General features: G+C 41.1%; 1 protein-coding gene across 1 annotated transcript; it reads right to left on the bottom strand.

The window, feature by feature from the left end:
• Positions 1-662: 662 nt before the first annotated feature.
• On the bottom strand, positions 663-25,897 carry LOC108934218 (probable E3 ubiquitin-protein ligase MID2). Its single transcript, XM_018751778.2, has 11 exons — positions 25,723-25,897; positions 20,166-20,896; positions 16,863-16,931; positions 15,008-15,103; positions 13,942-14,049; positions 10,647-10,795; positions 10,019-10,146; positions 9,095-9,238; positions 6,550-6,711; positions 3,063-3,270; positions 663-1,481 (listed from the first exon to the last, which is right to left on the bottom strand). Exons 2-11 carry the CDS (start codon positions 20,838-20,840, stop codon positions 1,079-1,081), a joined length of 2,142 nt encoding a protein of 713 aa, XP_018607294.2. The 5' UTR covers positions 20,841-20,896; positions 25,723-25,897; the 3' UTR covers positions 663-1,078.
• Between the last annotated feature and the right edge of the window lie 288 nt (positions 25,898-26,185).

The raw sequence follows: 26,185 nt of genomic DNA, 5'->3' as shown, positions 1-26,185 counted from the left end.
GGGACTTGCGCATCTCATACTGTGCAAAACTAGTAAGAACTTTGATGACTGAACAAGAAGAAGCTGTGAAAACATGCAGCGTAGCTACATCAGTGTGGACATTTTGTGTCGCCGGCCGTAATAATTTGTGCTTTATTCTAAGAACTGAATTTACCTTTTGTAACAGTCATCTGAAATGCCCACAGATTAACCTCCTTCTATGCAAGATAGTGTTTAGTTGTTTATTTGCTTGGGGGAAAAAAAAAAACTGATAAAGTGCCTGAAATTCACATGAGATGCAAAAGACAAGTAATACTATTAAATATATAGAGACCGGAAATCGTATTGTAGAACCCTTTTGGTCACCAGCTCTAAACTGCTGTGATTCTGATTGTAACACATTTCTCTGTAAGTTTACACAGTGAACAGAAATTGAAAGATGCATGAAAGGAACGACCTTTTCATTATAGAAAAACATATTCTTTGTAAACAAAAGCAAAAATAGAGGATCTTTCCAAATTCTCATTGCCATATGAAAGAAGTCGTTCGAATTGCAAAGCTTGAAAGAAAATCTAATGGCAACTGCTATGTCTGGATAGCTTGCACTGATATATATGTCACCATCGTTCTTATTTTAAAACGATCTCAAAGCTCACCTCCATCAAGTTTCAGTAAAATATAACGGAGAACTACCTGGAGAGAGTGGGTAACACTACTGCCTCACCGCGCCTGGACTGTATGGGCGTAGATTTGAAACTAGCTCAACCTCTGTTGGAGTTTGCGTGTTCTCCCTCATGAGTTCCCTTGAACAGTCCAACGTATTTTAGATGAACTGGTGACTCAAAATGGTCCTTAATGTGCGACTGTGTGTATGTTTACCCAGCAATGGACTGGCATCCTGTCCAGGGTTTGTAGGCCACTGTGCTTCTGTGATAGGCGCTGGACCACCGTGACCATGTCTTGGACAAGCAGTTGCTGATAGTGAATGAATGACTGATTGAGCAAGTGTGTTATCTTGACCTACAGAGTAACACCAAACAGGTGCAATTTACCATGGAGTCTAAACTCTGGTCTACAGGATTCCAGCGGTGCGTAATCCTCAGTGGCAGCTCTTCCTCCCGGGTGTGTAAGGTGACTCATGTTCCCGGCTAATGCACACTTCTCCCTCTGAGCTGTCTGCAAAGTCCGGCACGGGCAAGCCGGATAGGATCATCAAAGACTTATTCCAGATCATGAAGGTGGGAACCACTGGCAGCAGGTACGAAATTTCGAAGGTGTGCAGGTGTTGGGAATTCATGGCGTCGTAGAAGGAGAGCGCATTGTTGTCGTAGTTTAGCAGCACACCCAGGCGCCTAAGTTGCAGGCTGGCCTCCACCAGCATGTCCTTGCCATTGTGCCGCACCATGAAGTTGTTGTTGCAGCGGCTGAACACCCATGATGAGGAATTTTTTCCGCTCCATTCGTTTTTTGGAGCTGACTTGTATGCAATTCCCACAGCATACCTGAAGGAGAACACAGTTAACAGCAACATATAAAAATATTAACTTCACAACTGTTGCACAGAGAAGACTGGAGACCCGGGTGTGGACCCAGTTGCGGGATCATTTCAAAATCCGTAGACTTCCGCGGTTGGTGCCAACTGACTGGGGGTTTTGTTCTTCTGGATTAAACTGCATCACGTGGGACATTGGTTCCAACGTTTCGCTTCTCTTGTTGGAAGCATCGTCAGGGTGCGGCCATAGCTTGTAAAGGTTAGGTGTAGGCCCACCCGCTACGACCTCCGACCCTGTTCCCGCCCATAAATATACCCACCTTCGTCAAACACTCCATTTCACATCTAACCTTTACAAGACGTGGCCGCACCCTGATGATGCTTCCAACAAGAGAAGCGAAACGTTGGAACCAATGTCCCACATGACATGGGATCATTTCTTGAAAGGTACTAGGGACAAGGCAATACTTGTGGTTGGGGACAAGTGCGGTGAATCCGAGGTACAGACGTGGTTCGAGGGGAAGATCCGAAGACGTGTTCAATGAAGTGAAGTGAGGTTTGATGCCGTAGGAGACAGGAACCAGGATTGTTTTTATCGTTGAGTGCTCCAATTGCGGGCAGGTGCCTAATCGGAGCCAGGTGCTGCTGGTTGTGGTGCGTGCACGGTCGTGACAAGAATATTCTTATAAATTACACTTCAGCTATGTATCAGGTAACATAGTACTTAGTACTGCACTTGAAGGGCCCAGGTTAGAATTTCAGCTGTAATCCCGCTGAGTAAGGTACTTGCCTTGAAATGCTCCAGTAAAATTACCCTGTTGTATAAATAGGTAAATAACTGAAAGTATCTTAACACTTTAAGTCACTTTGGAGAAAAGTGGCAGCTGAATAAATAAAGGTAAACGTAGTTTGCGTTGTCAAAGGAAAGTAAGCGACAGAAGCACAGAAAGAGTTAAATGCACAAACCATCACCGTTCGTTCCTGCAATTTCAGCTAACATCTGGATCTTCTGGCAGTTTCATTCCTAGCAATGGGGTTGTACTTTCCACACGAAATAGGGTAATTACTTTACATGTCTAAAATGCTCTGAAATGTACAAAATAATCTAGTTTGCAGAAGATTTAGGGTATCGCTGTGGTAGTAACACCGAGCTACATTTTATGAGTAATTAGTTGCTGTAGCTTTAAAGAGATTTTCTGAGCCTCACAAATACTTTCATGAATGAATGGCACAGTAGCGTCAGAGTCTTTTTCCAGAGATGTAAAAATTAAATGCAATCTGAACAAACCACTATATCTGTATGTATCGTTTAAATAATGTATAGCAAATGTGAATAATGGGTATGGCTGAATATAGGGTCAGTTCTGTATTTTGTTTGTGTTCAGATTTGCGGGGCAGCAGAGAAGAACCTGGTACAACATATATACCGAGGTGATCGAGAAACCAGCAGTTTCTTAGTTCCTAAAGTTTCTCTAAAGCGTTTGATGCTGTGGTCAACATCAACGCTCAGCTGCAGTCGTAGATTTCGAATGCTGCATGCTCGCACATGTCCTGTGCCAAGTTCGAACCTGGACTCGGTCGTGGTTCTTACCAAGTACATGCTCCCAGCAGCACCTCCCAGTAGTGGCAGCCGCTGTCGATGAACACATTTCCCGCCACCCCATAGGAGCTCGTGCTGCTGAACCGCTCTGGTGTGTGGCTCTTCTTCAACGAGCTTTCCTCCTTCTCCATGGCCAGAAAGTCATTGGACAGACGTAACTTCTTGTGGGCCATCTTGGGATCCAACTTGAATGGCTGACCTAGAAATAAATGGCAAACATACATTTTCCACCACCAGGGGCTTAAACACAGCCGTAGATCTCCAAGAAAAACTGGAAAAGATTTCAAACGCATTCTGTTGCAGGCAGTCCAAGGATATTCAAAAGAGTCCTGGAAACAGAAATGGAGAAGAAAACTCCGAACAAAACAGCTCTCGGAACGACGTAAAGGCTAAACGAGTCTAATCCATCGATGGAAATGAATTTGAACTTGGCGTGGAAAAGACACAAAACAAACGCATGTCTGAAACCGAAACTTCAAGCATATGAAGCAATACTGGAGTTCTCATCCAAACATTTTCTGTGAATAAACAGCAATGCCACAAAGCGTTTCTGCACAGAAACATTATCAATACACACACGATGCTCTGAGCTGCTTATCACAGTACTCAAAGCCACCTTCAAATGCAGCAACCCATTTAAGTCTTCTCCAGAATTACTTGAACTTACTGCTAGAAATGGGTTGAAATTAGGAATTAGTATTTACATACTGGGCAAATAAAATATGCAGAGTTCCACCAGAGGCAGCTGTGTTTACTACAGGATTTGGCACACTTTGAGCACGATCGCATTGCACGGCGTTACGAAACGCGACGCAAAGCGCAAACATTTCACACCGACAAATAGTTCATACCGACACCTTTCAAGTGACACAATATTTCAGCTGAAGAAGAAAACTAAGCAGGTGTCAGGTGGTTTATATGATTCGGATATCTTCTTTATCCTCACCGTCCCAGCCACCGGAAAAAAAGATTAATTTCTAACTGTTACAACAGCGACTAAAATAACCTGAGAGTAACAATGAAATCATGTTTGGTTCGCTATTTTACATAAACCTTTAAACCCTGAAGTGCCCCACATATCTAATTTTACAAAAAAGTATAATGCTAGCTCCTAGTTCTTTTCCGTGTTCATAACAAACCCAGTGTAACATGTTCGCAGTTTTTCGGGAGCCGTTCTGTAGTTGAAAATAAAAGTTCGATATTTTGTGACATAACTGCTGAAAATTCCCATTTGAACTGGCAGCCTTCCTATACAACTCAGACTGATGCATATAAGATTTACAATGGTAAAAGAGAGGACAAACTTTCCGAACTTAGGTTAGTGAAAAGGTGTTATCTAAATTCTACGTAGTATTCATTGTAAGATGCTTTGGAGAAAAGCACCTGCTAAACAAATAAGTGTAATGCAAATTGTGGTTTGTCAAAAAGGGTTAAGGGATGAAATGGCTCAGGAAAAAAATGAATATATGCACAAATTGTGCAGTGCTGGGACCAGCAATGAAGAAATAACTGCTATTTCATACTCATGGCGTTCTGATGAGGTGACGTCCTACACCTGCAAATGCACCGACTGAACGAGAAGTTTGTACATTCCCACCAAGGTGTGGCTATTACACATTCAGTTGCTCCTGCCAGTACGAGAACCTTAAAACTTCAACCCATTAGCAGGTTCAAGAAAAACCGTGAAACACTTGTTCAGGAAAAAAAAGAACCACGAGGCTGAAAAGAACCATCTCATGTTACCCCTTGAGCTGCTCTTAAAAATCCCATCACATCCAGTAGTTCCTCTAGTTGAAGAACAATCAGTAAATCAGTGAACACTGTAATATTTGCATTTATGTGGCTCCTTCTCTCTTTTCCTCACTCACTCCCCATCAGTAACCACTTGTCCTGATACAGGGTCTCGGAGGTACGGAGCACGTCCCAGAAGCATAGTGCATTCGGTTGGTCAGGGTCACCCTGGGTGGGCTGCTTGTCCATTGCAAGGAAAACCACACACTTACTTATACACTATGAGCTATTTAGAGTCAACAGCCCACCTGGAATATGTGTTTGAACTGTGGGAGGAAACTGGAGCACCCAGAGGAAGCCCACACAAACACTGGGGGAACACGGAAACTTCACACAGACCAGGATAAAACCTAAACCCGATCGCACAACCCCACCGTGCCATATATTTCCCCCACCTTCATTTCGCTCGTAACTTTATTTCCATATTGAAGTATCTGGGGCACAACCAACAACAACATCATCATTTTACTGTGTTTCAACTTTATCTTCAACTCTAACTGGGGAAGGAGGACAGCACATTAATACTTAACTTTGCTTCTGTCCCCTGTGTTTGTTTATTCATTTTTAATGTGCATATAAGTTTGTTCTTATTTCCTTAGTTATTAGCACATGCATTTGCACAAAGTACTGTACATACATTTTTAATTTTTTTCTACTGCTGTGTATTTCAGTTGCTCAAGGGCACTGTAGGAAAGGCCCACCTGGAAGTAAAACTATATACGTCCAGGTAACCAGTCCATGCGAGATGAATCTATCAGTCCAAGGAACTCTGTATGTATGACGTATTTTGAAAAATGCTGAATTAAGATTGTGGTTTTATAGACTCCCATATGAAAATAAATACATTTATACAGTACATTTATAATGGATTTGAACAGCATTGCATTTTATTATAGTGCTCATGCTGACAATGATCCCAGAATTAATAACATGCTTCTTTTCTGTGACTCACGCTGCTGAGTTGTAGTGATGTATATTGTTGCCTTTACTGAAGGACATCTGTTCGTGGTTAATGTTGTACTTGACATATTAACACACTTGAATAAACCTTTTTGACCCACATTTTACATTAATTTTTATATTTGCAAGTTTTATATTAAATAATGTATTTCTATCAAGAAGGACAACATTTTCTAACATTTTGTGAACATTGTAATGTTGTTGTGGCTCTGCTCCATGATGTAAGACACCGATGTGTCCTATGTCTTCTGATACAATAAAGAAAAGACAGATATTCTTGTTGCATCCTTAAACAAGAGCAGTGGTTCTTTACTTTTTATAGACTATGGACCAATTTAAATCTCAGATGAAAGCATAGGATGCCCTTCTAGAAAAATTTCAAATTTCAGAACAAATGAAGACAAAAATATTCCACACAGTTTTTTGTACTGAAAATGGACTAGTTTCTCATGAAATTGTCATATTCAGTAATCATGTAGTAGTATGTTTACCTTTTATTTAGTAAGACGCTGTTACTTTCAAAGCGAGAATGTGTTTCATGGATCCCCTGAAGCCCATCGATTGACCCCCAAAGGATCCATTGACCCCAAGGTGAGAACCACATGGCTTAAAGAATTGAGGAGGTGCACTAATATCTGCAGAGCATTGTGACACCTGCCTTGGCTTCAAGGGATGACAACAGGAGGTTACCGCTGCTGTTGGCTACAGGGAGACACATTGCACTTACTGTTGGTCTTGAGCCGCACCGGTTCACTGCTACGGCTGCCTGCCTGATTGATAGCCTTTACAATGAGGACATAGCGGGTTCCGCTCTGCAGCCCGTGGATTGTGTAGTGGTTCTGCTTGATGTTCGGGACAATCATCCAGCTGTCCTCTGAGCTGTAGAGATCTGCCAAAAGACAGAAATACGTATGCGGAATTACTGATGCACAGGCCTCTTGCATCACTTTTCATTTGCACATTCCATTTAATGCTCACACAGGGCAGTAACTGGGTTAGTAACTCACTAACTTGTTATAGTGAAGCACATTCTGCGGACTACACAACACATGATTTCTGCATTTTCCCCAAATTTGTTTCTATTCCAAAATAGGAATAACAAAATAGCCCTTTATGCTGAGATTCTGTTCCCTTTCATACTGAACCCAAGCGATAATGAAAGAAAAAGAAAAAACATTAAATCAAAAACTTCAATTGACTTTTCCCTGTTTGGATGGATCATCTTTTACATAAACCAGGTTGCTTACTTTGGGTACCTTGGAACAAAAATAACAGAAAGTCTCTACGTACCTTAAAGAGGAAACCTATGTGGTTGTATACACACACACACACATTTTCAGAACCGCTTGTCCCATACGGGGTCACGGGGAACCGGAGCCTACCTGGTAACACAGGGCGTAAGGCCGGAGGGGGAAGGGGACACACCCAGGACGGGACGCCAGTCCGCCGCAAGGCACCCCAAGCGGGACTCGAACCCCAGACCCACCGGAGAGCAGGACTGTGGTCCAACCCACTGCACCACTGCACCCCCTGTGTGTGGTTGTATAATGGTGACAAATTACAATGTGGTCACATGTCCAAAATTCACATCATGAACAACAAATGCTACTATATTCATAAAGACACACACATTTTCTGAACCGCTTGTCCCATACGGGGTCGCGGGGAACCGGAGCCTACCTGGTAACACAGGGCGTAAGGCCGGAGGGGGAGGGGACACACCCAGAACGGGATGACAGTCCGTCACAAGGCACCCCAAGCGGGACTCGAACCCCAGACCCACTGGAAAGCAGGACTGTGGTCCAACCCACTGCGCCACCACACCCCCTTATTCATAAACAACGATATTGAATTTTTCCATGCCTTCCAAACAGTTCACTAAATGACTACATTACATATCCGAGAGCTGTTTTACTGGGCCTGAAAAAGTTTATTCTTAGACCACCTGAATCCAATTGATTTGCATGAAGAGTTGTTGCTGTATTCAGGATTTTTTAACACTGCTGGTTTTAATTCAGAGCTTATGTGAACAGATACGATTAGCTAGGACCATAACCTACTTCAAAGTTTTGACAGTTAATATATTTATATTTATGTACAGTACTGTGCAAAAGTTTTATGCACTTGGGGGAAAAAGCTGTAAAGTGAGAATGCTTCCAAAAATAATGCTCTTAAATAATAAACTTCCTACAAAGCTTGGTAACCATCCATCGTCAACAGCTGCTTGTCCCGAGCGGAGTCACGGCGGGTTTGGCCAGGTCCCGCTCTCTGGCCGGTCTGGGGTTCGAGTTCTGCTTGGGGTGCCTTGTGATGGACTGGGGTCCCGTCCTGGGTGTGTCCCCCCCTCCAGCCTTGCGCCCCGTATTGCTGGGTTAGGCTCCGGTTCGCCGCAACCCCTCTTGGGATAAGCGGTTTCAGACAGTGTGTGTGTGTGTGTGTGTGTGTGTGTGTGTGTGTGTGTGCTTTCTTTAACAACTTACAAAACCATTACTGTAATGCTGTAACTTTCTGCAAAAGGAATACTTGGAAATCTAAAATATGCTCTTTCCCACTGACACTAATGCAGAAGACATTAAATAACCGTCTAAATAAAAGATTTTTGTGAAACATCTAAGTGCCTAAGACTTTTGCACAGTACTGTATAAGAAATATATTATATACATTTCTTATATATTCCACCTTTCTTAGTGGTCTTAAATTGAGGCTAATAACTTCATCTGAACGTATGCTGTAGACGTGGTTCAGGACTTGGTTTGTAGACTCTGTAGCACTTCGGGGCGGTCTGAAAAGGGGCGGAGCTGGGGACGGGCCAGCCAGTGAGAGAAAGCGAGAGAGAGACTGAGGAGCCGATGACTGAGAGTGCCCCAAGACGTCCACGGCCCCGAGCATGACCCTGACACCCACCCCGATTGCAACACCACGCATAAAGTTCCCCCACGGTCTACCCGTTCCCTGTCCCCCAGTTCCCCCTTCTGTCTCCTTCCCCGCACGACCCTGAATAAAACCCCCTCCCACGAAACTTCCTTACCTGTGCCGGCACCTCCTTTTGACACACTCTTATCGGCAAAGAGCAACATCAGTCAGTGGTAATTGTCCCAAACACACCAGTGTCTATTACATAAATGATCTGTTTGACTTTTTGCAAAATCAATATTGAAGCATGTGTTGTTCCTCAGCATCTGCACCAGGACTACTTTGTGCAGCTGAAACGGTTAAGGACTTTGAGAAAAGTATTTCAGTAAATATTTCAGTTTCTATATTGCTTCACTCACTGATGAAGTTGGTTTGGTTGGTGTAGATGGCATATTGCAGTTCATAGGAGGAGACGCTGAACTCATCTTCTGAGCTCCAGTGGGCTGTAATTGTGTCGTGGGAAGCAGTGCAGAGCTCTTCGCGGATGCTGGGCGGGCTTGGAGCTGAGACAAGAAGGCACATGGGGAAAAATCAACAGGCGCTGAAAAGGAGTTGAGGAGGCACTGATGAGATTACTTAAATTGTTTTCAATTATCGCACACTGGCAGTGCCATTTTTAATACATCTGACATTTAGTTTTATTTCACTGTGCCTACAGTACTGTGCAAAAGTCTTAGGCACTTAGATGTTTCACAAAAACTCTTGTTTTAGACAGTTATTTAATGTCTTCTGCATTAGTTTCAGTGCAAAAGAGCATATTTTAGATTTCCAAGCATTCCTTTTCTGAAAAGTTACAGTATTACAGTAATGGTTTTGTATGTCATTAAAGAAAGTACACACACACACACACACACACACACACACACACACACAGTCTGAGACCGCTTGTCCCAAGCAGGGTCGCGGTGAGCCAGAGCCTAACCCGGTAAAACAGGATGCAAGGTTGGAGAGGGAGGGGACACACCCAGGATGGGATGCTAGTCCAGCGCAAGGCACCCCAAGTGCGGCTCAAACCCCAGACCCACCAGAGAGCAGGACCAGGCCAAGCCTGCTGCAATCCCGCTCAGGAGAAGCGGTTTTTGACGATGGATGGTTACTAAGCTTTTTTGGAAGTTTATTAATTAAGAGCATTATTTTTGGAAGCATTCTCACTTTACAGATTTTTTCTCCAACCAAGTGCCTAAAACTTTTGCACATTATGGTATAATACAATATATCAACTATTATAGCTTGTTTAATGCCTGAAAAAGCTCATTTAGAAATGCTGTATTATTAGAGTTTACCTGTTAGGTAATCTAGTCCCTCTAGGATCTTCTTTTCACGGGAGAAATCCAGGGCAAATGTGTCAAAGGCATCGTTCAGATTCACATCTGGGATCAAAATCTGCGACGATGCTGTAGCCATAGCAACCCTTTGATGAAAGGAGAACAGTGATGTACTTTTTATGTGGCTTCTTGGGGGAAAAGAGACGAGATCTCATATAACAGCCTGGGAACTACTATAAACCTCACGTTTGGTGCATATTAAACTTTTATGTTTTTTTCTTTAACTACCTTTCTTTTAACTAACTTTACACACTGCTGACCTTCAAAAAATGAAAAAGTACTTCATTTTACACCATTACTAGGCAGAGAGAAAACACGCATATACACTTGTACTAGAGAGCACTGCATAGCAGGACCAGCAATATGTTGTAGAGGAACTCTCCAGGTCAGGACAGATGTCTCTGAAGACACTATTTTTGTGTTCACTAAGAGTCAACATCAGCTCAATGGCAACAAGAAGTCTCACAAAGGTACAAACAAGCTGCACTTATGAAAAAAAGCTTAAATATTACTTTATTACATGTCTAATTCGAAAAAAGAGTGAACTGCAACAGTTCTTAGGCTGGGGTAGAGGGAGAGTCTTTACTTCTCAGCTATATTCCTTGCAGTCTGCAGGAAGCGGGCATGATCGTTCTCCTTCAGGCTCTGCTCTGCCTGCGTGATGAGGGCGCTGGAGCGCTCCAGGCACTGCCGACAGTTGGCTATCTGCTGGGCCAACTTGCGCAGCTTCATCACCTCCGGAAAGACACAGAGTGGAGGATTTAGGGGTCAGAGATCGCAATCCCACCACTGCAAGGAAGACGTCAGTTCCCAAGGAGTGCGGAACTGGTACCTTCTCTTTAAACGTACCGCTGGAGATCATTCCTATATTCCTTCGATGAACTACAGCTCTGTGTATGATGTTTCATTCTGAAAAGTTTATTCAGATTTTTCTCTTTGAGGCTCTTTTGGTGCGGTCCTCATCTACACTTAGACAAAAGTCGCAAACTGACACACCGCACTCAACCTTTAACGTTTGCATATTTTCTTTATGTGGCTTTACATTCGCACCGTTTTGTTCCAGGGAAATACACACACACACACATTTTCAGAACCGCTTGTCCCATACGGGGTCGCGGGGAACCAGAGCCAACCCGGTAACACAGGGCGTAAGGCCGGAGGGGGAGGGGACACACCCAGGACGGGACGCCAGTCCGTCGCAAGGCACCCCAAGCGGGACTCGAACCCCAAACCCACCGGAGAGGAGGACTGAGGTCCAACCCACTGCGCCACCGCACCCCATTCCAGGGAAATAATTAAAAAATATTTTTTTAAAAATTGTGATTGCGCCTGCAAAGCTTTTCTCAATCGCATGCATGTTTGTAGTAGCAAGACTAGGTCCATAGCCTTTTTATACCATCTCTGGGTTTGACACTAGGTTTTTGCGTAAATTTTCCGCAGCTTGAAGGCACTTCAGGAAAAAATTAAACGGCATGACCTGTTGCGAGAGAGGAGTGTAAAGATGAGTAAGGAGTTAAAATATCTCTGGGACGTAGCAAAAAGTATGTAAGCGGCTGAAGGAGCAGAGGAGCAATGACGCTCTTGAAGAAAAGCTTCCTCACTCTTCTGAGACTCCTGTGAAAGTCTACATTTGGAATAGAGATAAGAACAAAGAATTTCTTATAATAAAATATGAAAAAACTTCCTACTTTTTTTCCTACTGTATTTTTATAGGGGGGGTGCGGTGGCGCAGTGGGTTGGACCACGGTCCTGCTGTCCGGTGGGTCTGGGGTTCAAGTCCCGCTTGGGGTGCCTTGCGACGGACTGGCGTCCCGTCCTAGGTGTGTCCCCTCCCCCTCCGGCCTTACGCCCCTGTGTTCCCGGGTAGGCTCCGGTTCCCCGTGACCCCGTATGGGACAAGCGGTTCTGAAAATGTGTGTGTGTGTGTGTGTGTATTTTTATAGTATTATAGTATTGTATATTTTATGTTTAACTTGTAACTGAACTTTCTTCTATTCTAAATTATAAATTAATGTAGAAATTTATTTATTTTTTTTTACAGTGATTTCATAAAGGTTTATTGAATCTTTAGGGTTATGGAGAGCTATTGGCAGAAATTTCATTTTCGCGGTGACTTGTTCACAGAACCTCTGCAGACACGATGGGTTTAGTGCACAGCTCTTTTCAGCACCAGTTTCTTGATTAACAAATTAAAGTATTTTTAGTTAATAATTTGCCCTGCAGTATTACATTAATTGAAGGGAAACTGACTTGTGTTGTCTTATGACAAATAATGTTAACTATTGAAGTAAACGTGTCTGTGTAAATGGGATTTATTTACATTTTAGCCTCAATGGGTGTAACTTTTTGTGCTTTGGAATGCATAAACATTTTTTTACCGTTGAAGCTAATGGTAATTATATCTTTGTGTTATGAGAGTTCACTTTAAAATGGGTTTTTCATCCATTGTCCAGGAATACATTGCTTTTGTACGATGATGGAAGACTGAATGTATTACTGTTGTAATTACCTCAGGCTATTATATCTAATTACACACTAATATACTGTAGGATGAGCCAGCAAATGGAGCACAACTTGCCTACGCAAAAGCACACAAAAGTGCTTTGTCAAACCAAATCTAACTGCACACGTTTGCATCAGGAAGCTTAGCTGCCAAAAAAATGTACTCAGCACACTGCCGAGACCAGAGCAAGAAAGTCTAATATGTCTTCAACAATAAATATGACAAAAGTAGCTCAAAACATGAAGAGAGAAAATGATTTGATATCTTCAGTTTCCTGTGTCACAGACTGCCTGAAAATGGGTCAGAATAGATTTAATTAAAACACTAATCTTGTAAATAACTATTGAAATAATTAAACATATTCCCGTGTTTAGTATTACTATTCTTATAACCGAAATTTGACTGCTATTTTAAATAAATGTATAAATTACTCAGGGTAGCAAGGCTCACATAATGCGTGTTCATGGGTAGTTTTATTCTTGCACCGGTCCAGTTGGCAAATATTGACATTTTTTTGTTTTGCTGCTGTATCATTTTTATGATTGTATAGATACTCTTTCTCACCATTTCCCGTGTGGAAGTGACTCGGTCAAGTAAGTGTACCGTTAGCAGTAAGTGTACTGAAATGAGGTCCCTGCTCCATCCATACTTCTGTTCAGAAAGAGTCTTCAAGGTATTTTCCATCATCTCTAATAGTAACTCCAAAAAATTCTCCCCAAAAAATCTGAACTCTTCCTTAAACTAATGCAAAAGAACCACTGAGTGAACGAAAGGCTACAGATCACCCTTGAAACTCCACTGTATTCACAGCATTTACATGAACTCTGAGAGCACAGCTTCCTTCTAAACTTTACTTTAACGAACAGGTTCCAAAAATCATATATGTTAAGGAAATAAAGGGTTTGATCATGCAGCTCATTGTCTGTAAAAGCCTCAAATGTCCTTCAATGCAACAAAATCCTTCTAAATTTGTTCAGATCCTTTCATACCTACAGCTATCCTCACAGAACCTGAGAGGCACACCCATGAAATGCTCGTTCAATTTTGTTAACAGCTTGTCCAAGTCAGGGTCATGACAGTTTGGAGCCTATCCTGAAGGCATAGGGTGAAAGTCTAATGAAAGAGCATCTTGGATGGGAGGCCAGTCCATTGCAGGGTAGCCACACAGGCTACCAATTGGCCTGAAGCACATCTTTGGAATGTGGGGCCAAGTCAGAAACCCATGCAGACGTAGGGAGAACATGTGGACCCCACATAGACTGAGCTGGATTGGAACCTACATCCGTAGAGCCTGGGGATTATGAGGCAGCAACGGTGCCTGCTGTGCCGCTGTGCCACAGTACCCCCCATGAAACAGGAGAGGAAAATTTCAGCATACCTTGGACTCCTTAATCTTGACAGTGATGACTTGCTTCCTTTGGCGTATGATCTCCACCAGCTCATCGCACTCATCCATCAACTTGGCCTCATGCATAGCCGTGTTCATCTGGGAACCACAGCACAGAGTCTACAGAAAGCCATGAAAGACCCGTGCACAGCACTGCTGGAGCAAATTCTAATGGATGCTTTTCATCTCTAGCAATACCGCGAAGGGTAGCCATGGCACGATGCGAAAAAAAGACACTGCCATCATTATAGCGCAATTCCACAGCCAACCCCGATAAGACCAATTTTAATATGAGCGTTTCTTCGACGGCGTACTGCAAAACACAAGTCTGTTGTGATAAGGAACGTTCCGGTTCCAGCTGATCTCATATACTGAGAGTATGTAGGTCTGTGTCAGAGGGGATCACAGGATTACAGTTCTCTTCAGCAGGGCTATTTATACTATAAGTTATTGAACCACTTCATTTTCCTCACAGTAAGTGCACTCTCCATACCATCTAGGGAAACGTTTACCTTTACCTTTACTTTCTACTGTATCTAAGGACTGGAAAAATATTACTGCAGTGTATAAAATACCAGTTAAACATGGGTAAGTTCAACTATAAGACATTTATAACGAAAACTGATAAACTCTTCAGTGCAATTAAAGATATACATTAACATTATTGATTTTAAAGGTGAATAATAATGCACATATATGGAAATGTGAAAATCACAATGTCAGTAATGTATATGAATGAATTTATAGCATCCAGATTATTCATTAGTGAATTTTAGCAATGAAAGCTATGTGCACCAAAACAACAACTGTATGTTTATTAACAGTATCACTATTAAAGTACTTCTTTCGTCCTTGGTGTAATTTTTTCAGCGCTATTGAGCATTATTAACTAATTCATTGGGATGAAAGCGTTTATTTTAGTGTTTGTTATAATAATTTTGTAATATCACACTTTATACTGGTCATTTCCTCTGTCAGGCCAAATATTATATACAAAAATGTATATATTACATTATATATATAAATATAATATACATATTAAAAACATCATACTTACCTCCACCTGTTGGCAAATTTGAATGAGTTTGGCCATTTGATTCTCCAACTCTTCATTCCTCTTAATAAGGTTTGTAAGGTTGTTTTCCAAAGTTTGCTGCAAAAGATAAATGCACTTGTGTCTTTAATTCCTTCATTAAGTAACTAAATGTGAAGGCTAGACCAGAAGTCGGCTATTCTCTAGAGCACAAGGGTTGGAGCCCAATACAGGCAAATACTGCAAGAGAACTTATTCAGTAACAAGTATGCTTTACGGTGAACATTCCCACGGGAGACTGAGCCACAAAATATAGACCCAGAACAGAGGATAAATATACTAGACTTAAACACAAGCAGAACAGTATTAGTATTCAGGAACTGCCAAAGCCTAGGCTTGAATTCCAGTAGAAAATCTGTTTGACCTGAATACTGCAGTTCCCCAATGCCCTTCATCCATCTTAACTGCTAGAAAAACATGAAGATGTTCTTAAATCTGAAACGTGCAAAGCCACTACAGACATGTACATGTGCCATCTACAAGGCTGAGGTGGAAGAAAAATGACTGCTTTTGAAAATATACATTTTGTAGGAAAATAATTTTTTTTCATATGTGTCAAATTTCCATTAATATTTTTTTTCAACCCCTCTTAGGATAAGTTCTGTAGGTCTCTATGCAAAGTGAATCAAATCGTTTATATTTGGTCAATGTAGATAACTAATGTTTTGCATTGGATTAAATGATATTGAGAGTTTTTTTAGCTTCATAATTTATTGAAACAATTCATGTAATCACTGCTGCTCCACAGCCTTGACTCCTGCCAGCAGTTTGAACCTGTACCCCACTGGTCAGCAGCTAAGCTCCAGTTAAATCTCATGTACACTGAGGTTAAATAATGTAAACGTACATCAATAATTTGGATAAAAAGTTGCCAAAAGTTCAAATGTCATTATTAGAAAGCATTAACAATAATATTTTCGGGTGGCATAGCGAGTAGCGTTGCTCTCTCACAGCACCTGGGTGGTGCGAGAGGACATGGGTTCGATCCCTGCTCAGTGTGCGTGGAGTTTGCATGTTCTCCCTGTGTCTGTGTCGGTTTCCTCCAGATGCTCTGGTTTCCTCCCACAGTCCAAAGACATGTTGTTCAGGTTCACCCAGTGTGTGAGTGACAGAGAGAGTGTGTTCCACTGATGTATGGATGAGTTACCCATTGTAAGTAGTGTATCTAGCAGTGTAAATCACCTTGGTGAATAAGGTGTGTCAGCTGATAACAGTTCATTGGAAGTTTCTTTGGGGAAAATGTGTCTACTAAATAAATAAGTGTAAAGTGCAGGTTGCTTTGGAGAAAAGTGTCAGTTAAATGAATAAATGTAAATTTTATAACTAAGCAAATAATTTAAATAAAAGCTTAAAAGATGCATATGTGATGCAGAAGAAGGTTGAAAATGGAGCAAAAATTGATGTAATATATTAGATCATTGCTAACAAAATATGGCAACAAGTGCAAGCCCTAATATTGTATCCAAAGCTGAGGCACTGATATGAGCTCAATTACATTTACATTTACATTTATTTATTTAGCAGACGTTTTTCTCCAAAGCGACTTCCAATGAACTCTATGTAGTGCTATCAGCCCACACACCTTATTCACCAAGGTAACTTACACTGCTAGATACACTACTTACAATACGTCACTCATCCATACATACATATCAGTGGAACACACTCTCCGTCAATGATCAGATGATGTGAAATGTACAAAAACAGCCTGTCAATCGAAGGCAATATTAGAATCATTTGAACAACCTTCTTTCAAGCAGATAGTCATGCATCTTCAATACGCTCTACATATTTTTGCAGAATACTGTCTCTGACTCACCGCAATACTTGTCTTTGATGCTTCCATGATAGCCACGTCAGATAGTCTGCCAGGGCTCACTTCAAAACCCTATAAACACATATACACACACAGACTAAGTTACATTAGGCTGCGTGCTTTTAATTTTCATAATAATTTCTCTTCTGTCCACCTAAAAAGCTAAATCAGTAGTGACAATGTAAATCTACCATACTACAACATGGTAACAAGCCGCTTACATAAAGTTATGGTTAAGGACTACTAGGAAGTATTTTACCCAACAGATATTCAACGATATTGAATGAAAATCCTGTTAAATGAGTTTTCTTAGAAGTAATTCTCCACAATGTAAAATCGATCCTATGTTTTTAGTTAGCTCGGTATGAATATGAACTCTGCTATCTTTTTGACTACAAAAAGAGACCAAAAAAAAAAAAAAAAAATCAACGCAACAGATTATGCATCACAAGGCAATTGTTTTAAGGCGTCATTAAAAAATCTTTGGAATTTTCCTACATTATGTGTGATGCAAAAAACTGCTTCTTCTCATATATTTAAAGTAAGGTATTTTATTAAAACGTTGGGCATTCCTTTTAATAAAGAACAGGATCTGTACCACCGCAACCATTTATTAAGGCAAGGAGTTATTGATAATGAATGGATTACAGTTGGATTATGTTACAAATTTATTGTTACATGTTTTTTCTTAACTTTTAAAAATTTGGTTTGTGTGGTCTAGAAATTCAGGGAAACCATTGTTTTGGAAAAATACAAAAGTAATCTCAACATCCTGTATGATATTTGCATAGTACCTTCTCAGTTTTTGTCATGTCATCTTTTCTAAATCAGGGGATGGAATTTGCAAAGGTTTCTAAACGGAAATGCTTGCAGAGGGGAACTTAAGGGCCATAAAATATTGTAAAGGAGATGCATGGTCATCATTTAACATTAATGCCATGTGATAATGCAGTAGGTGAGTAGATAATACAATCTTTTCCTTTCACTATATGCAATGCCTACTGAAAAATCCATTCTGCTGTCAAAGGTAACTTTCACTTTCAGTATCTTATTTCCATGTTAACACTGATATGAATTGAGCTGAGTGCAGCTCAAAAAGCAATTGAGACATATACACTGATGATAAAGTCAAAATAGTGTAAAATGAAGAGAAAAGGAAGGATTTACAGTTTTATGGTACAAAGCAGAAGTGGGAAAGTCGAGTCAGATGACTCAAGTTGCATTTAAGTCGCAAAATCTTCAGACTTGAGACTTGCTTGGCTGTGCATTAAAAATATCTTGACTTAGACTTGGTGATCCATGGTGGTGATCTGTGAACCTTCATTATCCTCGGCATTTGAGACAAATTAAAAGTTGTAAGACAGAGGCATCTATAGCGAAAATTATTAGCTTTGGATAGTCACACTTCATGGTCGACTACACCAACAAGAAAAGAACAGCAGTTTGCAAAAGCTGTTGGCCAAAAATCAGCAACAAAGTGACCATGACATCAAATTGCATTTGTCATTTTAGAGACAGGTACACTAACTATACATAACTATAACCACATACGCTTTATAACCTTCCCTTTTTTTTTTGCTGACTTTTCCTATTCGATGTACCGTAACTGGAGAAAAGAAGCGTAATTCAATGTATCAAAAATTTTTGTTCATTAAAAGAAAAGTACTACCATTGTTGCTCCATTATGACTACAGTATCTTGTCATTCTGTTAGGTGCACAATCGGACCTGTGTGAAATATTCAAACCGTAAATTGGAGAAATGTGAATTGTTACGAAGCTAAAGTGGTGTTTTACTTAGACACCAAACATCTGTGGAAAGATGAACAATAGGCACCAAAATATCCATTTATCATCAGTAATTTTTAATATGCACAGAAAGTGCTACTTTACATAATTCAGAGGTTTGCATTCTTCAGCTTTTCCACTATGCACACAGAGCTGGAAAGTCTTTTTAATTTGCAAAACGTTAACATTGCTACTGCTTTTTTCAACTTTGAGTAAAATTGTTCCTGACCAGAGAAGAAGGGCATTCATTTACTTTCTTAGATTCACTGCATTCATTTTGACTGTGGAATAGTGGAAATCTAAGCTATTTTCATGCTTTAGCCTTAGGTAAAATTTCAAAATGATTAATTTCTTTAACTGTGTTTTCTCTTTTATTTAAGTTTTTACATTTGCAGATATGAAAAACAGCTAAACTGCAAGGTCATCAGTGAACCTCAGCAGCCACAAATTACTCGGATCACTTTTTCCAGGACTGCGTACAGCCTGAACAATCCTCAGCAAAAGGCAATTACAGATGTAATATTGTCTGACCTAATTATAAACTGCAACATAACACTATCTGTCAGTGAAAAGAAGGATTTTAAACATTTCTTCTGGAAGTGCAGCAAGTACTCTCCCTTACTTGTGAAACGATTGCTGCGAAAATTGAAGGTCAGGAATCGAGATTTGGATATGACAGCGATAGGTCCGACTTACTCCCATTTCTAGTACAAAGTCAATAATTATTGTCCCATCTAAATAATTTTAATGCGTTTGATGCCAAATAAACGCACTTAATAAAAGTCTGCTGCGTAAACATTATCCATAAAGGTTGAGGCTTTCATGCAGGTGATATTGTGGTGTCGAGAAGTTCCGCATTTGATAGTTTTAAATCTTTTCCACGAAAGAAGTATAGCAAAGGGGCTTTTTCACATGATGTGGCCATTAGAGACTGAAGCAACACAAGTGATTGTGGAGGCAGTGTGTACATCTGGGTTCAACTGCATCTGTTCTTACACAGCTGTAGTGCCATATCACAGTTATTGCGAAGGTGGCCACACTGTCAATCACAGTTCTGTGAAGCTGTGAACATTCGTCACAATAACGTAGCTGCAATCATTCCACTTGGATGAGTGAAGGTGCCCATGCTCTCCGCAAACTAAGCGCACTGGTCTCCCATACCCCTTCTAAAGTCCACTAGCAGCTCACTGCTCTTCACGATGTTGAGCCACAGGTTATCTTGTTTGCGCCTCTGAATGTCACTGTTACTGAATGTCATAGACTTGGTTATTTTTACTACTCTCTGCCTAACTGTCCCTGATGATGTCTGTAACATTTGGTCTAATTCAGTACAATACAATTTCTGTGGTAATATTAAATCTAGAGTCTGTAATGAGAACTTGCTGTGTGGCTCAGAAAGCAAAGGCAGATATGTGGAATACTGTCATTTGTCATCATAATCACATGTACACAAAATCCTCTTGGACAGTATCTGTATGGGGGACATTTACAGAAATTATGCTTGCAATTTAAGTTCCTACCTTGAGCTTGTCGAATTGTTCATTCAAGGAAGAGACCTGATGCTCCCGGTGGCGTCCCACAAGCTTACACAAAGGGCAGATAAGCTGGCTGTCCACGGAGCAGTACATGCTGACTTTCTCATTTTCGTGCTCTGGACAAGTAAGGCCTCTCAAGTGTGCATCAGGTAAAGGATCCACCAGGCGATGACCCGTGAATGGCTTCTTATTGGGGTGCGTGGCACGCAGACAGCGGTCACAGTATGACACTTCACAGGTGATACAAGTCTTGACGGCCTCATTAGGTGGGTCCTGCTCACAGAACTGGCAGCTAATCCGTTCCAAGGACATGACTCTGGCTGGGCTGCCCTGCCTGCTGTGGTGTGGGCGCCCCTGTCGATTTTGACTAAGAATGTTAGGGTTGTTTAGAGATGCCTTCTGGAATCGATCAATGATATTCTGCAGTGTCACATTCCGCTTGAGCCCTTCCAGGCCACGGTGATTAAGTGGAATTATGTAGCGGCAGGTGGGACACTGGAAGGCAGAGATGGACTCAATGGGCTCGTTGGTGGAGCAGTGTGACACCAAGATACGGTGTGCGCAACTGAAGCATAAGCTGTGGGCACAAGGCAGGAGCAAGGGATCCTCAAACAACTCCAGGCAAATCGGACAGGTCAGCTCAGACTCCAGTGTATCCATGTTCAACTGAACTGATTTAGAGATGATATTAAATCCCACAGAGACTGGTCAGTTACCTGTAGAGTGACAAAGCCATCAGTCATCACACTTTTATTGGTACTGGAATACCAGAAGAAAGCAGACCTCAACAAGAGAGTACTTGGGACTTCACAAAGGCCTATAAAAATTTCTAATAAAAACATCATCTTTGACAATGAAAGAAATATTTAAATGCAATCCATTATAAAGAGCCATAATACCAAGGTATGTTTAATGTAAAGACCGACACCTGAAAATATATATTTCTGAACTAATCAAAACCTTATATACTTATACAAAAGTAGAATCTCCTTCCATAACTTGGGAGCTGGGGGGGATTGAGTGATTCTTTACAGTGTATCTAGCAATGGAAGCACATATCAAAAATGCCCCTTCTGTCTCTGCCTTTAAATCCAGGCTTAAGACTCATCTCATCATTGCCTTGGCATATCCAACATAACTCTTGTTGATTCCTGATTGCTGCAGCTCTGCATGTCAGCTTTTATAGTAATTTTCTTTATTTTAAGTATGGGATTCGTCTGGGTGCTCTGGATTCCGCCCACCATCTGAAGACATGCAGTACAAATGAACTGAACACTCTATATTGCCAGTAGTTTCTGAATATGTGAATCCAGGGTATCCTTTATTTAGCTTTGTGCCCAGTGATTCTGGCATTTGCTCTGGACTGCTCAGACCCCGATCAAAACAAGCGGTCAACAATAGTCAGTGAGTTACTACACTATCTATTTACTATCTATTTTATACCCATAAATGTCACAGTATGCAAAATTTTCATGCAAATTCCAGTTTTTGAAAAGATTTTTGAAAATATTTTGTGAATTCTAGTGCTTACTAAATTAGAGGTGTTTACTTAAGCTTTCCAAATAAAACCACAATGTATTCTTTTGCCACAAAAACCTCGAAAGACATTGAATGAAACAAACCAACTACACAGAAATGAAAAATGCTTTCTATTATACCTAATAATTAACAGCAGACAATCTAAGATATGAAGCTCCATAAGCTGTCATTTCACACCCCGCTCTTAGTTTAAAATCAGGTGCTTTGATGGCAACAAATTATAATTTATTATAGAATAGCGGCAGAACTTTGCTGAAACATAGTACAGACGGTCCCCGATGTACGATGGGGTTATGTTTCGAAACCCATCGTAAGTCGAAAATATTGTAAGTGGAAAATGCATTTAACCTAACACCTAGCCTACCGAACATCACAGCCTAGCATACGTGCGATGGCCTTTAAGGGATTGCTGCCTTCATGCTGGGCAATTATCTTGAGTTCCTCCTCAACAGTAATTGCCTTCCTCTTCTTCTTCTTGCCAGTAGCAGGAGACATAGATGGGCGTTTCACAGACATGATGGATGCACAGTATCACGAGAGAGTATCGTACCGAATAGCACTTGCAGAAGAAAAAAATCGAAATCCAAAAGTCAAAGTACTAAGTCAAAGTTTCTACTGAATGCGTATCACTATCGCACCATCATAAAGTCGAAAAATCATGTCGGACCATCATAACTTGGGGACCGTCTGTATTACAATTGGTCGCAACCCTGCGTATACAGTGCTAGTTCAGAGATGGCAAGTTACAGTATAAGTTAAAAAGAAACTGAAAGTACATTTTATAGAAAAAGCCATTCAAAAGAACATGCTAACCTGAATATAATTCACAATTCAGATTAATAACACATTGTGTTAGGGTATGACGCAAGAACGCTGCAATGACTGCATAGTGCAAGTTTTTTGGAATACAGGTTAATTTCACTAAATCTTTTTGTAAACCTGTACTTATGGAACATTTTCTATAGTAACACATTTCCTACATAGTTCACATCATTTTTAAGTGCCATTGTGCCATTGTACAGTTATGAGGCATCCGCAAAAGCAGTAAAGCAGCTATAGGCATATACAAGATAATAATCACATTACGGTAAGAAAAATGTCTGGAAACCACAGTTTAATTATTGCATTTGCATGCATGTGTGTGTAGATTCCCTGAAAAGTTACAAATATTGTTAAATATCAATATGACATTCAGGATAAAAACAATGAAATATTGCACAGTATGCACTGTATTGTCTACTAAAGTAGCCAGTCAAAATTAAAATAAGACCAACTTCACAATTTTTTCATGGATATGATCAATAATTTTAAGATTGCTAAAGTTAATTCTGAGCTTGACTAGAGAACAAGAAAATATCCGGTCCAGTAAATTACCCTGTCGACAGGAAAAGAAAAAAGGTGGGAATGGGTAAGAGAGAGATTATTCGGTGACAGAGCTACAAAATACCAAAAATAATGAAAATCACAATACTATAAATGTGGCCTACATACTGTAGCTACCTTATAAATATGGCCACATATAGTGTATATTATATCATCTATATTCAGATAAAGTCTTATGCTGCTACTCATGTGATGTAAATTGGTTCATATGGTGGAAAGAAACTAACTGTACTTAAAAATCACGAGTCTGCATCTAAGTTTCTCTTTCTCCTAAGGTAATGCACACATTGTATTTTCTATGAGATATATGTCACTTTGGAGAAAAGTGTCTGCTAAATGAATAAATGTAAATGTAAATGTATTATCAAAGGAAGTTTGTACAAGATCCCTGATGCCTTGAAAGCAACACTTATATCTATGATTTTCTGAGCTATGCATCAGTTGAAAACATGATTCCGGTATTACATGTCTGCATATGTATGAGTTTACTTTAATCACAGCAAGTTTTAACAATTTTTCAAATGTATCTTTTAGCCCTGGATGTAGACTTCTGTTCCAAAAATTGTGATTACTGGAAGGCCACATTTACAATATTTTTTAATCAGATGAGCAACGTACGTTTTAAGAAGAATTCAGTTTATCTCAGGCCAGTAACATTTTGTTAAACTGATATAAACAGGAATTAATTTTTGTTGAAGGACAAAGGACGGAAACCTGAAATGGTCCGAGCCAGAACGAAGACCTGCAGTCTATATGTCCAGCTCATGAGGGCAGTAGGCAGCACAGCAGTGACGAACACAGTTAAATATGAGGACAGTGAAATAGGACATGCTGCTTTAGATAAAAAAACTTATTAACACTTAATATTTTTTTAAATACCTACAGTGCTTCTTGAAAGTATGTGAACCCTGAGTGGTTGGTCATTACTCTTGTATAAAATATTAAAATAATCTTATAATATCTAAATATTAAATGTTAACCCTATAAAATTAATAAATGATTATGATTTACACACAGTATTTACTTAATTGGTTTAACCAATTCAATTTGGGATTCACTTTTTTTTGCACCTGCACTGCTTCTGTTTTCGACTACGTACATGATTTCCTCTGAAGCAACATATGGAATCGGTAAGTGCACACTAGTATTATGTCAGATGAGAAAAATAGCTTATCATCAAATAACAATTTTCTGGTAAAACTAAGGGACACAAAGGGTTCACATATTTTCTAGCAACAAATAAATGGCATACTGATTAAAGAGCAGGACTTTGGCATGAAACACAATCGTGTGAACGCTTTCATATTTTGCAAAAACATCGCTGGCTGAATTGCAAAAGCAGCCACAGAAAAAAAGCCATTTCTGGAACAGTGCACTACAGAAATAGAGGCGAACTGATTCACAACAAAACGTGCTTTCTGAAAGAACGGCAAAGTCTTTTTTTGCCACGAGCGTATTTTATGCAGCTTCAACCGAGACCAGCACGAACACACAGAAACCGAGTATTGATAGGTCTGTACGTTAGTATGTCAGCTCTTCTCCCTTCTCATTTTTTCCCCAACTTGCAGTGGACGTGATCACCTGACACAGCTGGGTGCTTAGACCAAAGGGTAGCAGCACGAATTGAAACTCCCCTCCTACTACTTAATAATGCACCTGCTAGTTAGTTGTTTGGGGGGGGCGCAGTGGCACAGCGGGTTTGGCCGGGGCCTGCTCTGTGGGTGTGGGGTTCGAGCCCTGCTCGGGGTGCCTTGTGGCGGACTGGCGTCCCGTCCGGGGCGTGTCCCCTTCTCCCTCTGGCCTTGCCCCCCGTGTCGCCGGGTTAAGCTCCGGGTTCGCCTCGGGACAAGGGCTTGTAGACATCGCGTGTGTGAGTTAATCATTTCCCCAGTCTTCGGAGTTCACAATGAATCAATTTTATGTGCGGCACCACATAGCCCGACAGAGTTTGACGCTGTCACCTTGTCGCCAACAGGTTTTATGTTCGAATCCCACTGACCACACAGGACAGCAGTTCGTACCCTGAACCAATAGAGTAATCACTGTACAGTGCATCATCTAACACTGTAAATCACCTTGGACAAAGACCGGAGCTGAATGACTGTGTGAATATCAAAAACAAACTAGTCAGAGTGTCTTTTTTTCCCGTTCAGAGACCATGTTGTCTAACAATCCGAACAAGAAGAAGCAGTCATGATGTAACTTTTCACACAGCGGGCGCAGGGGGTCCCGCATGCTGCACAGTACCGACATAAAAAGCCCACCATCTACGAACTGGTGACAAAATAACCGCTCGCAGGCGATACAGTTACGGCAATGATTGAAATCATCATCATTATGTCCAGGACTTGGATCAATCAATGCGCTGCAGCCCGAACGTGAGCGCCGACACGTTTTGCCGAGACGTGACGTTCCGACTCCTCCTCGTGTTGTTCAGGTGGGTAAATACGGGTACAGTACTGTGGTACAGTGGGCTGTGTGTGCGCATATCATATATGCAATAGTATCATTACGTGATGAAGCAGCGCGCAGTGTGTGTCACAGAGCGCAGTGGCAGTGAGTGGCGCTCAACTCGAGCGCAAAAAAAGAAGCCTTGCGCTCCGGGCGGAGAGACACCTACCAGTTCGCAACATCGCACCCCGCCGCGTTCCTCTGGCATCTTAGACGGAGGCAACGAAAAGGAAAAGCAGCAGCAGCAGCAGCAGCAGCAGCAGCCCCGACGGAATGAAGATGAAGATGAAGATGGAGATGAACAATAATTTATAGGAGAGCAGGAGCGCCGCGAAAAAACGTCGTGTCCTTGGCGGAGTCGGTGCGGGTGACAGTTTGACAGCTGCGCGGTCACAGCTCCGCTGTGTCACTCACTGCGCTTCCAGTGTGAACTTGGGCAGAGAACAGGGAGAGAGAGCCGAGGATCTGAGGACAGAGGCTCCTCCCACCCGCATGTAAAAGAGCAGGCAAACACACACACGTGTGTGTGTGCGTGTGTGTGTGTGTGTGTGTGTGTGTGTGTGAGGAAGATGAGCTGATTCAGTGAGGGCAGGTAACTGCAAGTGTACATGCAGTGAAATGCCACTTGGCCT

This window comes from Scleropages formosus, chromosome 4 (assembly GCF_900964775.1).
Source record: "Scleropages formosus chromosome 4, fSclFor1.1, whole genome shotgun sequence".
In the NCBI taxonomy this organism is placed as follows: Eukaryota; Metazoa; Chordata; class Actinopteri; order Osteoglossiformes; family Osteoglossidae; genus Scleropages; species Scleropages formosus.
Note: the sequence above shows the minus strand (reverse complement) of the source record. Positions and strands in the feature narration are given on the sequence as shown.